The 16,016-nt window shown below is 37.1% G+C and overlaps 1 protein-coding gene across 1 annotated transcript in view; it reads right to left on the reverse strand.

Annotated features, from left to right (window-relative positions):
- The window catches only part of LOC123549083 (A disintegrin and metalloproteinase with thrombospondin motifs 18-like), a 106,226-nt gene that overhangs the window by 17,605 nt on the left and 72,605 nt on the right, over window positions 1-16,016 (reverse strand). The window contains exons 6-14 of the mRNA XM_053546759.1: window positions 10,142-10,225; window positions 8,779-8,938; window positions 7,203-7,308; window positions 6,298-6,435; window positions 5,721-5,874; window positions 5,056-5,151; window positions 2,824-2,972; window positions 2,154-2,217; window positions 1,332-1,449 (exon numbers count right to left, since the gene is read on the reverse strand). Of these exons, the coding sequence (XP_053402734.1) occupies window positions 1,332-1,449; window positions 2,154-2,217; window positions 2,824-2,972; window positions 5,056-5,151; window positions 5,721-5,874; window positions 6,298-6,435; window positions 7,203-7,308; window positions 8,779-8,938; window positions 10,142-10,225 (1,069 nt within the window). The remainder of the gene's footprint in view (window positions 1-1,331; window positions 1,450-2,153; window positions 2,218-2,823; window positions 2,973-5,055; window positions 5,152-5,720; window positions 5,875-6,297; window positions 6,436-7,202; window positions 7,309-8,778; window positions 8,939-10,141; window positions 10,226-16,016) is intronic.

A 16,016-nucleotide genomic window follows, 5' to 3' on the forward strand; every position in this document is an offset into this window, starting at 1 on the left:
CTGGGTCAATGTCTCTGTGAACTGCTTAATCGACAAGCAGGGTCAACATTCTCTGTGAAGAGCTTAATCGATGAGCAGGGTCAATGTTCTCTATGCAGAGTCAATGTTCTCCATGAAGAGCTTAATCGACAAGCAGGGTCAGTGTTCACCGTGAAGAGTTTAATTGACAAGCAGGTTAAATTTTCTCTGTGAAGAGCTTAATCAATGAGCAGGGTCAATAATCTCCGTGAAAAGCTTGATTGACAAGCAGGGTCAGTGTTCACCGTGAAGAACTTAATCGACGAGCAGGGTCAATGCTCTCGGTGAACAGCTTAATCGACAAGCAGGGTAAATGTTCTCCGTGAAGAGCTTAATCGACGAGCAGGGTCAATGTTCTCCGTGAACAGCTTAATCGACAAGCAGGTGAAATGTTATCCGTAAAGAGCTTAATCGACGAGCAGGGTCAATGCTCTATGTGCAGAGCTTAATCAACGAGCAGGGTAAATGTTATCTGTGAAGAGCTTAACTGATGAGCAGGGTCAATGCTCTACGTGCAGAGCTTAATCGACGAGCAGGGTCAATGTTCTCAGTGAACAGCTTAATCAACGAGCAGGGTCAATGTTCTCAGTGAACAGCTTAATCAACGAGCTGGGTCAATGTTCTCCGTGAAGAGCTTAATCGACGAGCTGGGTCAATGTCTCTGTGAACAGCTTCATCAACGAGCAGGTTCAATATTCTCCATGCAGAGCTTAATTGACGAGCAGGGTCAGTGTTCTCTATGCAGAGCTTAAACAATGAGCAAGATCAATTTTCATAATGAAGAGCTTAATCGACGAGCAGGGTCAATGTTCTCCATGAAGAACTTAATCAACAAGCAAGATCAATGTTCTTAATGAAGAGCTTAATCAACGAGCTGGGTTAATGTTTACCATGAAGAGCTTAATTGACGAGCAGGGTCAATGTTCTCTGTGAGGAGTCTGATCCAAATGCAAGGTCAATGTTCTCTGTGAGGAGTCTGATCCAAAAGCAGGGTCAATGTTCTCTGTGAGGAGTCTGATTCAAAAGCAAGGTCAATGTTCTGTGTGTGCAGCTCGATCCACGAGCAGGGTCAATGTTCTCTGTGACGAGCTTGATTCACAAGCAAAGTCAATGTTCTCTATAATGATTTGACAACATGCCTCAAAGTCAATTGTACTCATCATCCGACTCCGGTGGGTGGGCAAGTTGTTTGTAGGGAACAAGCAGATACTTAATGAAAATCCGGGTACCATGATTAAGTTAACAAATAGTCCTTACATAACTGAAGAAGCATGAAAGTAATAGAACTGTAAGTCAAGCAAATAAAATATAACCTTCTATAGCAGTGCGTTGTCTATGTGTTCTCCATCTATAGTTCCAGCCACGAAATTTCTCGTGCACTAGTTGTTCACACTGTACCGCTCGGAAATTCTTCTCTCCATCCTCACATTCCTGCAATTAAGTAATGAGCAAACAGATCTGAGTTAATGTTAAAGTACCTGCTGGTGGTAAAAAAAGGGAAAAGGGAGATAAATCAGTAAATACTGAAATAAAGTTTGGATTCTTGCACTCTGCATTCATTGTCTCTGCACCATCTACTCATGCGTTACTCGCAATGTTTCGGAAAAAATGCTCTTCATATTAAAATGACTGTTATAAATTACATTTGATACAAGTAACCTTGGTAAAAACATACTGACATTATGAATTTTCGGCAAACCATCAGTGTAAAGTAAAACAAGTATCAAAAGGATTAAAAATTCTGAGATGCTTTTCAAATGATGATTTCATTCTCTTTGTTACAATGCACCATTCTTTCAAATTCCCACAAATTGCTCATCAATACTTTCAAATCTATTATACAACAAAAAAACTGAAAAATCAAGTTTATACAAAAGGAGAGATTGGTGAATAAAATCAAGTAATTTGTTCCTGTGCTCCACACTTCATCTCAAATGTCAAATTTCATGATGTCCACTTTGGAAGCATGAAACTATGAAAAGTCAAAAAATGGAGGGTGGCAGGAAATCAATTATTATTCCAGACAGAATTATGGTTTTTATACTCACACTTCCTATCACTAACAATGAGTCACTACAATTTTCAATGCAATAGACACAAATGTCAAATATCTTTAAATAGAAATATTTACTTACATGTAGATTACACATTTTATGCACGGCATCTGCACCTTGACAAGTTTTTCCACCATACTGAGGCCTGTAAATAAATTATATACAGAATGACCCGAGTACAGTAAAAAGTGGGTAGGTCTACTCTATAACCTGGGTGTAAATTTATATTATTTATCTAACTAATGGTTAGTCTGGTAGATCTGTTAAAAAGGAAAACCTTCAATTCAGTTTCTTTCCATTATGTGTAGTTGCTACTGAGATATCAACTTGATAGTTAATTGCATGTAAACATTAATAAATTTTTCAAGTCAAAAAAGGGTCATAATTTACATTAAATTCCACCAAGAGTTATCTAACTTAACTACTTTAGTAGGCTTGATGATTGGGAAGCCTTCAATGAAGCTTCTATCCAATACATGCAATGGTGACTGAGATATAGTCTTGCTCACAAAATTTTAACCAAGGCGTGACATCAAGGAAGCTTGGGCAGGAAGAACAGCTCTCACTAATGAACTAACATTCAGTCTAAACACTTCCTTTCTGGGGCATAAAAATGAGAAACAAAACATTTTTGAATGTAAAAATATACTGAACAGAAATGCATCAGCTCTTTTTTTGTTTTGCTTCAGAACAGGAAGACAAAGATTTCCCTGTTCATCAGTGCTATTCATCTAGATAACCTGTCATATACCTAGGATTGTTACATTCCCTTGTGCGTGTTTTGATGCCTCCGCCACATGACCTTGAACAATGTGACCACTGTCCCCACTCTGTCCACCAGCCGTTGATAGGGGTTGGTCCAGACTTCCCATACCTCACACACTTACCCTGCTGACACCACTGAAACAAGATAAAATTTATTAACTGGTATTGCATAGGCAAGACATAGTGAGACACGATACAAAGTGTTTGTTCTTTTTGGAAAAATGACAGGTTGAGATTTAGTACCTGTACAGGTATAGGTAGGATTATACAGGACATTTCAATAAATTCCCGAGGTGTAAAAATTTAGAATACTGAGACTTTAACAAACTTTTACAAAACACCTTTACAAAACACTTGAATTATGTTTACTTGTTACATAAATAATGAAATGTTTGAAATAATTATTAAAACTGTAACTTTAAATCAAAGTAAAATGTAAAATTGTTTATTATCCATGTACCGTTTGATCTGTATCAATTCTAAGTACTGTAAATTTTTCTACCTACCATACCATAACAAAAGGGAGGAACATTTATAAACTTTGCTTATCTATCATACCATTACCACAGGAAGGAACATTAAGAAAGGTTGCATATCTACCACATCATTACCGAAGAAAGGAACATCTACAAGTGCTGCCTACCTACCACACTATTACCACAGGAAGGAACATCTACCAGTGTTGCCTACCTACCATACCACTACCACAGGAAGGAACATCTACAAGTGCTGCCTACCTACCATACCATTACCACAGGAAGGAACATCTACCAGTGTTGCCTACCTACCATACCACTACCACAGGAAGGAACATCTACAAGTGCTGCCTACCTACCATACCATTTCCACAGGAAGGAACATCTACAAGTGCTGCCTACCTACCATACCATTACCACAGGAAGGAACATCTACAAGTGCTGCCTACCTACCATACCATTACTACTGGAAGAACATCTACAAGTGCTGCCTACCTACCATACCATTACCACAGGAAGGAACATCTACAAGTGCTGCCTACCTACCATACCATTACCACAGGAAGGAACATCTACAAGTGCTGCCTACCTACCATACCATTACCACAGGAAGGAACATCTACAAACAGTGCCTATCTACCACACTTTAATCACAGGAAGGAACATTTACAAATAGTGCCTGCCTACCATACAATTTCCACAGGAAGGAACATCTACAAGTGCTGCCTACCTACCATACAATTTCCACAGGAAGGAACATCTACAAGTGCTGCCAACGTACCATACGATTTCCACATGAAGGAAAATCTACAAGTGCTGCCTACCTACCATACCATTACCATAGGAAGAAACATCTACAAGCGCTGCCTACCTACCATACCACTACCACAGGAAGGAACATCTACAAGTGCTGCCTACCTACCATACCACTACCACAGGAAGGAACATCTACAAGTGCTGCCTACCTACCATACTTTTAACACAGGAAGGAACATCTACAAACAGTGCCTATCTACCACACTTTAATCACAGGAAGGAACATTTACAAATAGTGCCTGCCTACCATACTATTAACATGGGAAGGAACATTTACAAATGGTGCCTGCCTACCATACTATTAACACAGGAAGGAACATTTACAAATGGTGCCTGCCTACCATACTATTAACACGGGAAGGAACATTTACAAATGGTGCCTACCTACCATACTATTAACACAGGAAGGAACATTTACAAATGGCGCCTGCCTACCATACTATTAACACAGGAAGGAACATTAATAAAAAAGTGCCTGCCTACCATACTATTAACAGGGGAAGGAACATTTATAAAAAGTGCCTGCCTACCATACTATTAACACAGGAAGGAATATTACAAATGGTGCCTGCCTACCATACTATTAACAGGGGAAGGAACATTTATAAAAAGTACTATTAACAGGGGAAGGAACATTTATAAGAAGTGCCTGCCTACCATACTATTAACACAGGAAGGAACATTTACAAATGGGGCCTGCCTACCATACTATTAACAGGGGAAGGAACATTTACAAAAAGTACTATTAACAGGGGAAGGAACATTTATAAGAAGTGCCTGCCTACCATACTATTAACACAGGAAGGAACATGTACAAACGGTGCCTACCTACCATACCTTTACCACAGGAAAGAACATTTACAAACATCGCCTATCTACCATACCATTACCACAGGAAGGAACATTTACAAACGGTGCCTACCTACCATACCATTACCACAAGATGTACCCTCAGCTGCCGGCAGAAACTTTGTCTCACACATTCCAGCTCTCTTATGACAAAACAAGTTTTTACATGGATCCTAAAAAAACAAGCAAATTCAGTGAATTGGTATTTCTTGTCAAATCTGATTTTTTTACCAAATCAAGGGGGAAAAACTCTGTTTTTACTGAGTCAAAGGGGATAATACTACATGTGAGCAAATGTATTCAGCTAATTCATAATACTGTGAGGTTTGGTGATTCTAGCTAAAATACTTTTTGAATTATAATATATTTTCAACTTCAGATGGACTGCTGGACATAAAAGACCAAATCTATATCCTTTCACCATTGGCAGGGGATAACAAATGCTAAAATACACTATAATACAAAACTTGTGTTTAACATTTAAATTGATTACTTTTCCACACAGGTAATATTTCACTGTTTAGAATACGTGTTTGTTAAGAAAATATCCTTGGCATTTTAACAAATACATAAATTTATTTGTAACTGAAACAATGTCATTCATTCCAATATCATGACAAAACTTCAATTACACTGATCCTTGATCAAATATCTCTAAAGTAAGACTCCATATTCCTCCTATCACAAATCTAAATCAATCTGGTAAATTAATACATTATAATATGCTATCGACAACACATACCCTCCCGAAAATAATGGTGCACTGTTTAGAGTGGCTGCCAAACTGCCATTTACACTGCGTGTCAGCATCAAATATCTCGCCCGGCTGCTTGTTGGGAAACTTGAGTTCTGCCGTTCCGCTTGAGTGACTTGTCAAACATTCTGATTGTACAGCACTATAGTAAAATGAAATAATGAAATTCTTCATATAAAAAAAATTATACTCTACTTGAAAAGTAGGCAGTGGTGTTACTTGCCATATTTTATGGCATGTATAAACAATGGAAGTTGTTAAAGCTCAACTTTATTTACCATATTGTCACAAGTATGGCAATGCGAACATGCATATTAAATTTGAAAATGATAGTTTTATCTTTCATTTCATTTTCAATTTTTAATTTTAAGAGCGAAAGTTGGAATGTCTCAATTCACTTTTAAATACTAATTTCTTGCCTTTATATGTGTGGTAAATTTAACAGAGAAATGTAAACAATCTTCCTGTTTTAAGTATAAACTAATTTAATGAGGCCCATTGAATGTTTCACTTTTTGCACAGAGGTTACGTACCATATAAAGTGAAATTTCAGTTTCTAACTTACTTTAAGTATTTCCTCATGTACTGTCTACTACATGGAGACCAATGGAATGTTCCACTTTGTGCTGAGAGGGTAGGTGACATTATATATCCAGTGGTATCTTTACATATATTGTCATCCCCATCATGCATCATACCAAAACTGAAAATTATTCACAGATAGATTGTTTTATACATCAGTACTGTATAAACATTTCATTCATGAGCTTGAAATTTTGTCTACATGGGCTTCAACTTCTTAATATATAAAATGAATGAGAATTAGGATTTCATCTGGTGGATTAACCCAAATTCACAAAAATTCAGTCCCCCATGAATATTAATTATTTCACAGTATCACGAAAACAGAAAAATGTTAATAACTTAAAACTTGAAGTTTAAATTACCTCTCATATAAACTAAACATCATTAGAAGTACGAATGATCCAAACTTGGGAGATTAGTATCTGACTTGATATTCACTTTCTTCTTGGCCAGTGAATTGGCTCTATTTGTTTAAATTTAAGAGTATACCCAAAGTCAGCATCAGTATCAGACCTATCAATTAACATGTATACCAAAGATGGTAGCTCCAATGAAACATTATCAAATTTATTTTGTTTGCAATCAAATAGTTTCTGGTGCATTTGGATATACAAATTAACCCTTATCATGCTGGACACAATTGATTCTGCCTTTGCAACCAGTAAAGATCATGATCAGCCTGCACATTCATGCAGTCTGATCAAGATCCATATCGACAGCCATTCAGTCAGTATCCTTTTGGTAAGCACACCTTTTAGCAGTTAATGGTGCTGTCCAAATTGAAAGATGGACAAGTTCATTATAGAAATTAAGCAGGATAAATGAATTAAACAAGCATGGAAGGGAGATAAAAAGTATCAGTCAAATGATGTTGTATATGTTTACTTATGTCCCATTTCATGAGCAACCGTGAAGGCAGTGGAGAGTCCGGTGTCCTCATTCACAATACAACTTCTTAACTCACTGCACATTCCATCTATTGGTGCAAACCCTGAAAATTTCACAGATGAATTAGTGACACAAACCATGAACAACCTCTACAGCTACAGTATAGAAGTGATGTTGAAATGAGATACATTTGTGTGTTGATTATTGAAAGATTATGTTTCAGTATGACATTTGTGTCTGAGAGGACAAATTTCACAATACTAAGCAATACTTTTATGTCAACATGCTCAAAATCTCTTTATTTACAAGTCAAAAACTTGTAAATTCACAAGAAAATATGTACTCAAATAAACTAATGAATAGATTTTGATACTATGAATTGTTCATTTCTACATAATTATGCATTAAGTCTAAAAAAAAGTGATATGAGCCGTGCCATGGGAAAACCAACATAGTGGCTTTGCGACCAGCATGGATCCAGACCAGCCTGCGCATTCGCGCAGTCTGGTCAGGATCCTTGCTGTTCGCTAACAATTTCTTTATTAACAATAGGCTTTGAAAGCGAACAGCATGGATTGTGACCAGACTGTGCAGATGCGCAGGCTGGTCTGGATCCATGCTGGTCGCAAACCCACTATGTTGGTTTTCTCATGGCACGGCTCATATAATGAACATCTCTATTACAAATTCATCAGGCTTTATCATTATCTGGAAGAGGACTGCATGCTTCCAAAATATGAACTTTGATATGTGAGAATGATCAAAAGAGGATAACTTCTTCAACTTTCAAATGCTACTTTGGAGGTACAAGATATGCCTTTGATTTATGTTTCATTCAAAACCAGACAGAGAAAACTATACTGTTTTATGGTAAACTTATACTCATTTTCCTTTCATTTTGAAACATATATCAGTATAATTTATACATTTCACTGATGATACTTTTTTCACCTCAAACCTCAAGGATATGTTTGAAATCTTGAATATTTTGTTTATTAGCAAAAATTTCTCTTGCATCAATATTTATTTGTTTCTGACTAAAATGGCATCAAAAATGAAGCTTGGTACAATTTAACTCTTTTAACACTATTACAGGGAGGCTCTACTGATGTATAAAATTTTAATCTTTTTCGTAAATAGAATAAAGCCCTACTTTAGATTGGAAATAAGAACTTTAATTGAAATGTTAACAAAATAAGGCCCTGCCTCATGTATCATATAGAGTTCTGAGATATTAAAATGTGTACTGGTAAGTTTAAAGCCCTAATTAGTGGTAATATATCAAGTTGTATTCCATATTAGAATGAGGCCCCACCTAAGGTTAACGAGGCATAATCTTCGGGTAACATGTCAAGCTTTGTTAAACACTAAAATAAAGTTCTGCCAATGGATAACATTTCAATATCTGTTCACTACTGAAATGAGGCCCAATCTGTTACCATTTCAATATCTGTATGCTACTGAAATGAGAACCTACTTGAAATTAACATTTCAACAACACTTTGTTACTGAAGTGAGGCCATACTTAAAGATTACATTTCAATGTATGTTTTCAACCTAAATGAGGCCCTACCTAAGGTATCACAAGGAGCATCCTGGTATGAGCAGATATCCTTGCCTGTAAGCAGCACGGCGTGATCGTGCAGCTTCTGACGTCCATTGTGGATTCCTGCCTGCCACTGGCAAAAACTATTCAGTGTTTTGTCAGCATGGTGTGTGATTCGTAGCCCTGGCTTAAAGTAAAAGTCAAATATTATAGCTAAAATAAGGTAAATAAAATAAAGGAAAATTAAATACCTTTGAAAGACTTACACTTTAAAGATGGATTTAAGTAAAATCATTACAAAATATTGATAAAAACTGAGTTCTTTAATGGTATAAAAAACATTTCTTTCTACAAGAACTAGCGTACATCTTCTACAACTTTTTATAAGTAACTTGTCCACCCAAGTACCTCAGTAGAGAAAGAAAAGTCTATTGACCAAAAGGTCAATAGTGCATGCACTGGGGAGGAGTTATGTGTACTGGGGAGGAGTTCAAAGTATTTCAGAGGAGTTCAGTGTATTCTGGGGAGGAGTTTGGTGTACTGAGGAGGAGTTTAGTGTACAGGGGAGTTCAGTGTTCTAGGGAGGAGTTAAGTGTACTAGGGAGGAGTTTAGTGTACTGGGGAAACAGTTTAATGTACTGGGGAGTTCAGTGCACTAGGGAGGAGTTTAGTGTACTGGGGAAACAGTTTAATGTACCAGGGAGTTCAGTGTACTGGGGAGGAGTGTAGTGTACTGGGGAAACGGTTTAATATACTAGGGAGTTCAGTGTACTAGGGAGGACTTTAGTCTACTAGGGAAACAGTTTAATGTACTAGGGAGTTCAGTGTACTAGGGAGGAGTTTAGTGTACTAAGGGAAACAGTTTAATGTACTGGGGAGGAGTGTAGTGTACTGGGAAAACGGTTTAATGTACTGGGGAGGAGTTTAGTGTAAAGGGAAACAGTTTAATGTACTGGGGAGTTCAGTGTACTAGGGAGGAGTTTAGTCTACTGGGGAAACAGGGGAAACAGTTTAATATACTAGGGAGGAGTTCAGTGTACTGGGGAGGAGTTCAGTGTACTAGGAATGAGTTTAGTGTACTGGGGAGATTAGTGTACTGGGGAAACAGTTTAATGTACTTGGGAGTTCAGTGTACTTGGAGAGGAGTTAAGTGTACTAGTGGAGGTGAATGGCTGGTGTTTCAATTCTAGAGGACACTACATATGAAGACATTTATCCTCTATCTTTGATTCATGTAGGGTAGTTGTCAAGGACTTGCAGAGAACAATTTAGCATTCACATGAATTTCAAGATTACTGGTTAGGTTAACTAACCTACGTAATATAAATGTAATATACTGTTGAAAAATAACCTTAAACACAAAGAATCATACATAACGAAGGGAACATACCTCTCTACCATCAAGGAATACCAGTCCCACAAGAACTATTTTAATTGGGTATCCTAGACTTGGGTCTTGGTATAGTTGAGATACCTAAAATACAACAATGTTGTTTCAAAAATAATTGACCCGTGCCATGAGAAAACCAACATAGTGGGTTTGCGACCAGCATGGATCCAGAACAGCCTGCACATTCAGTGTTCTGAAAAGATTTTTTCTCAGGAACATAATTGAGCCTCGCCATGAGAAAACCAATATAATGGGTTTGCGACCAGCATGGATCCAGACCAGCCTGCGCATCCGCGCCGGCTGGTCTGGATCCATGCTGGTCGCTTTTAAAGCCTACTGGAATTGGAGAAACTGTTAGCGAACAGCATGGATCCTGACCAGGCTGCGTGGATGCGCAGGCTGGTCTGGATCCATGCTGGTCGCAAACCCATTACGTTGGTTTTCTCATGGCGAGGCTCAATTATGTTCCTGAGAAAAAATCTTTTCAGAACACTCTTTCAAGAAACAATAACTTGCCTATTATCTGTCTTGCTTAAAAGACGTTACTTCAAGAACACTGTTTGGCATGAAGGAATAAAATGCTTCAACAAGGACACTGCAATGCGGAGCAATATGTGACCTTGACCTTGAAGTGAGCCATCCAAAACATGCACTCTGCAAGTCATCTCGATGTGGTGAACATTTGTGTCAAGTTTCTTTGAAATCCTTCAAGGGGTTCAAGAGTTACAGTGCGGACACGAAATTGCTTTGACCTCTAAGTGTGACCTTGACCTTGAAGCGAGCCAGCCAAAACATGTGCTCCGCATGTCGTCACGATGTGGTGAACATTTGTGCCAAGTTTCTTTAAAATCCTTCAAGCAGTTCAAGAGTTACAGAGCAGACACAAAACAAAGTCATATGACCTTTGACACCTAAGTGTGACCTTGACCTTGACCTTGAAGCAAGCAATCCAAAACATGCACTCTGCAAGTCATCTCGATGTGGTGAACATTTATGTCAAGTTTCTTCGAAATCCTTCAAGGGGTCATGAACTACAGAGCAGACATGAAATTGCTAATGGACAGACGGACAGACAGACGGACACCGGGGTCATAACATAATATGTCCCTTCTGGCGTATAAAAATACTATGTAGTAAAAACTTCAAGAAAACTGTCTTATATGAAAGATTAACCTGCTCAAAGAACACTAATTTGCATGACATATAGATTGCTTCAAGATCACGGTCTTTCATGAAAGATTAAGGTGCTCTCCAAGAACTTGCAAAAAAGAACTTGCTTCTAAACAAGGGTCTTACATAAAAGTAGTTGCTTCAAAAAAACAATCTTGCATAGAAAAATTCAAGAACAAAAAAAAACCAGATTTGCAATAAAAGCAGATGCTAGAAAATTAATCGCTTCATTTTTCTATAATTTATAGATATCTATTAATTAAGGGTATTGCATGGATGATTTCTGGTATCAAATACTAAAGTGCCCAATGACAACTTCACAAATCATCCTACCTTATCTGCTGTTCATTGTGGGGAAGTTGACAATTACTTGTGAGCAACAAGTTGGTTCTAGAATCCATGAACAGCGGCTAGGTTAATGAACCATTATCATGTGGGCAACAAGTTGGTTCTAGAATCCATGAACAGCGGCTACGTTAATGAACCATTATCATGTGGGCAACAAGTTGGTTCTAGAATCCATGAACAGCAGCTACGTTAATGAACCATTATCATGTGGGCAACAAGTTGGTTCTAGAATCCATGAACAGTGGCTAGGTTAATGAACCATTATCATTTACGTAACTGAAATTCTCTTGAAAAATAGTGTGTTCAACAAACATAAGTGTTTATAAACAGCAGGTGCACACATCAAGTTTTACATATATTTGGTGTCATATACATTTATTTAATTTATCAAAAAACCTCACAGAGCAAACTTACATAAAGGATAGATTTTGTTTGTTATAGTATAAAATCAAAATATTTTTAAACAGAAAAACATCAGATGCAATATTTCCATGGGTGAAGTAGCCTGGAGGAAAAAGGTGAGATCTGATGTTCAAGAGTTAAAAATACTTGATCTTATATGAGCCGCGCCATGAGAAAACCAACATATTGCGTTTGCGACCAGCATGGATCCAGACCAGCCTGCACATCTGTGCAGTCTTGTCAGGATCCATGCTGTTCGCTTTCAAAGCCTTTTGCAATTAGAGAAACCGTTAACAAAAAGCACGGATCTTGTTCAAACTGCGCGGATGCGCAGGCTGGCCTGGATCCATGCTGGTCGCAAAGGTACTATGCTGGTTTTTTCATGGTGCGGTAAAACAAACACTTTTTCATTTTAGTTTTGTTTTTTTAATTATTTTAACCAAATTTTGAATACTTGATTTTTTTCACCGAAAAATTGCTAGGTAAGTTTCATTTTTTTTGATAATTCATGGAAAAATATGTAATAAGTATCCTATATAACAACATAATGAATAAATTAATTACAAGAAGTTACGATACACCCAGATTCTTATGTCATCAACTAATATTTTCCATAACATACTGATAAACCTGTATAAGAATCTTATACAACAACATAATGAATAAATTAATTACAACAAATATATGATACACATAGATTCTATTGTTATAGTGATCTTCTAAGATTATTAAGTTCCTACCTGACGTCAATGACATAACTCATATAAATTTCTAGATGAAAATAAATTCCTGGAATTGCTCATTCCACAATAAAAATAATACAGCTTCATAAAAGTCTGAAGCAGCATGTATACTAGGAATCCATTAATGTTTATACAGTCAAACCTGTACTGTGGTACCCTTCTAATCTGAACACCCTCCAGACCAGAGTAAAAGTTCGGTTTTGAGGAGTTTTCGATTCAGCAAGATTTTGTTTGTGGAATGTGTGCTACATATATATGAGCCGCGCCATGAGAAAACCAACATAGTGGGTTTGCGACCAGCATGGATCCAGACCAGCCTGCGCATCCACGGATGCACGGCTTATATAGTTATACAATTACCTAGAAACCTGTTTCATTTCAAATCCTGGTCTTGTTTAGTTACTGTAGGAAGCAGCATCACCAAAGTTTTTATGGACATATAGAATAAATTCTGGTATGCTTGTTCAAAGGCAAGTGTCCAAATTCTGATTGCCTTTGAAATTGTTCGGTTTTTAAGCATAATTCTGTGTTGATAAATAAAGGTTCGGTCTCGAAAAACTGTCCCATTTCCAGAATAAACGGGTTCCAGATTATAGGTGTATTTTCCTTATGAAGTAATCATGCCAAATTTCGGTACTGAAGGGTTCAGATTTAGAGGGGTTGGCATCCCAAACTGAAGGGTTCGGGTTTAGAGGGGTTTCACTGTATATAGTGATCACACTTAGGTGCAACAAAATAAGAGATTTTGTTTACAGGTGGTTTTTACTAATGTAAAACTCTTAAAACTGGTAAGGAAACTTTTGGTCCTTAGAGAAAAGTAGTCTTCAATTATATGACAATGAAATCTGAAGCAACCTTAACCTTTGACCTCATGACCCCAAAATTATTAGAGATTATCTAATGACCATAAACAATAACACTATGTAAGTAGATGAAAGAAGACCCAAATATTTTCAACATATTGATGAGAAACTGTTTTAGTCTCAAGGTCACTGTGACCTTGACCTTTAGAACACTTACCCCAAAAATAAATAGGGTTCACCTAATGACCACAGGCAATCATCTAATGAAATATGACCATTGTAGGACAAAGGATTCTCTACAGACCAACTGTCTACAGACCATTGTAGGACAAAGGATTCTCTACAGATCAATTGTCTACAGACCAATGGACCTACAATAGGCCCAACTAACAGACAAACTGATATGAGCAATACAATAATAATACATATTATTTTTTATACAAAATAATATAATTTATTTTTGCGATAGAAGCGGTGTGTGTAGTCATGGTTACGGCCGGTAGGTGGCACGATCACGTGACGTGTTCACTCGGGCATATGCATGTGAGGTTAAATAACCGTAACCGCAGGTATTCGGCCTTTCTGGCGTTAGACTTCATTCAATACACATCGCTGAAATTTTAATAAGCCCACCCACCACACCCCTTTAAGCTCTCTTCAGTTATACTTTCTCAATTTAAGTAAATAAATACATGAAAAAGATACTGTAAGCGTTATAGACGCCACACTTTTGTTAATACGTATGGCCATTAGTAATTGTAAAATTTTATGATATTAATAGTTTTATATTGTTTTAAATGTCAATAATGTATTTGGACAAGGTACTGCCGTTGGAATGTTGTATGTTTACAGATTTCACGCTGTTGTTCCATATGGAACCATACTGTAGAAACGATTATGCACGTACCATGCACTAGTGGAAACCAACCATACAACAAGAGAAATACTATATGCTTGGCTCGATAAACATTTTGCACATGGAAATATTCGAGCATAGAACTTATCTCAAACAGCCAGTAACAGTTGTCGCCAACAAAACAATGCTACGCATTTATCAGTTACGCTATGTCAGAACAGTGTTTTGTTAGTAATCAGTGTGTGCTTGGTTGGACAGAATAATTTCCACATGGATATATTGACTGTGAATACGTTGTCAGCAGCAATCGATTTTGCTGGGCAATACCAAAACAGTGCTTTGCTAAGAACAGAGGGATTGAGTTGACAGTATTCCGTCAGGTTGGACAAACCTGAAATGTTGTTATATTAATCCGGTGATGTGATTCATTTTATTATTTATGTAATAGGCCACAATTGTCTATTAAGAATTACGAAGACAAACATATTAAGGCATTCCTTGGATACAGATATGTGGCAATTGACAAGAAGCCCTCAGGGCAATCATCAGTTCCTTTGGAATTAAGTGAAAAGTAGACAGTATTTTGCTATATTTATGATTATTTTGTATTGTGGTTATATTCACTGTTAATACTGCAAATGTTCCGTTCTCTATTATGAATTATTTGCTTAAATAATTTTATATAAGTCGCGATGTAAAGATATCTCCGGTTTCGGGAGCGGCGAGCACGCATGATAAATATAAATTGCTTCAGTAGATCAAGGCTCAATGCTTCATTTTGGGCGACTATGCTCGCAGCTCCTTTTGTTGTTACTGACCTTCATTTACAAGGGTTTCCGTCAGTTCTATCGGTAAATAGCTCTAATAATTCGCGATGTTAAGGCATCTCCGCTTTCGGAAGCGGTTAGCACGCATTATAAATATAAATTGTTCCTGTAAATCGAGGCTCAATACTTCATCTTGGGCGACTATGTTTGCAACTCCTTTTGTCGTTAGTAACCTCCATTTACAAAAGCGTTTCTTTCAGTTTTACTGTAACATATCTCATATAATTGGTGATGTAAATGTATCTCTGCTTTCGGAAGCGGCTAACACGTGTGTTTGATATACAGGTAAATTGTTCCTGTAAATAAAGGCTCAATACTTCAATTTGGGCGACTATGTTTGCAACTCCTTTTGTTGTTAGTAACCTCCATTTACAAAAGCGTTCCAGTAAATATCTCATATAATTCGCGATGTAACGGTACCTTAAGTTTTGTAAGCAGCTAGTGCGCGTGTTAAATATAAATTGTTTCAGTAAATCGAGGCCTATTACTTCAATTTTGGCATCTATGTTCGCAGCTCCTTTTGTTGGTAACCTTCATTTACAAGTTTGTTAAAGTTAGTATTACAGGTAAATATTTATAAATCTCTTAAGCTTATTGAAGTTAAGGGAGGTAAATTGCGGATCGATACTTCACTTTGGGCGACTAAGTTCGCACCTCCATTGGTGGTTGAAAGCCGCCATTTACATTATAAATTTTGATGAAAATATCAGTTTGTGCCATAATATT

This window comes from Mercenaria mercenaria, chromosome 6 (assembly GCF_021730395.1).
Source record: "Mercenaria mercenaria strain notata chromosome 6, MADL_Memer_1, whole genome shotgun sequence".
Classification (NCBI taxonomy): domain Eukaryota; kingdom Metazoa; phylum Mollusca; class Bivalvia; order Venerida; family Veneridae; genus Mercenaria; species Mercenaria mercenaria.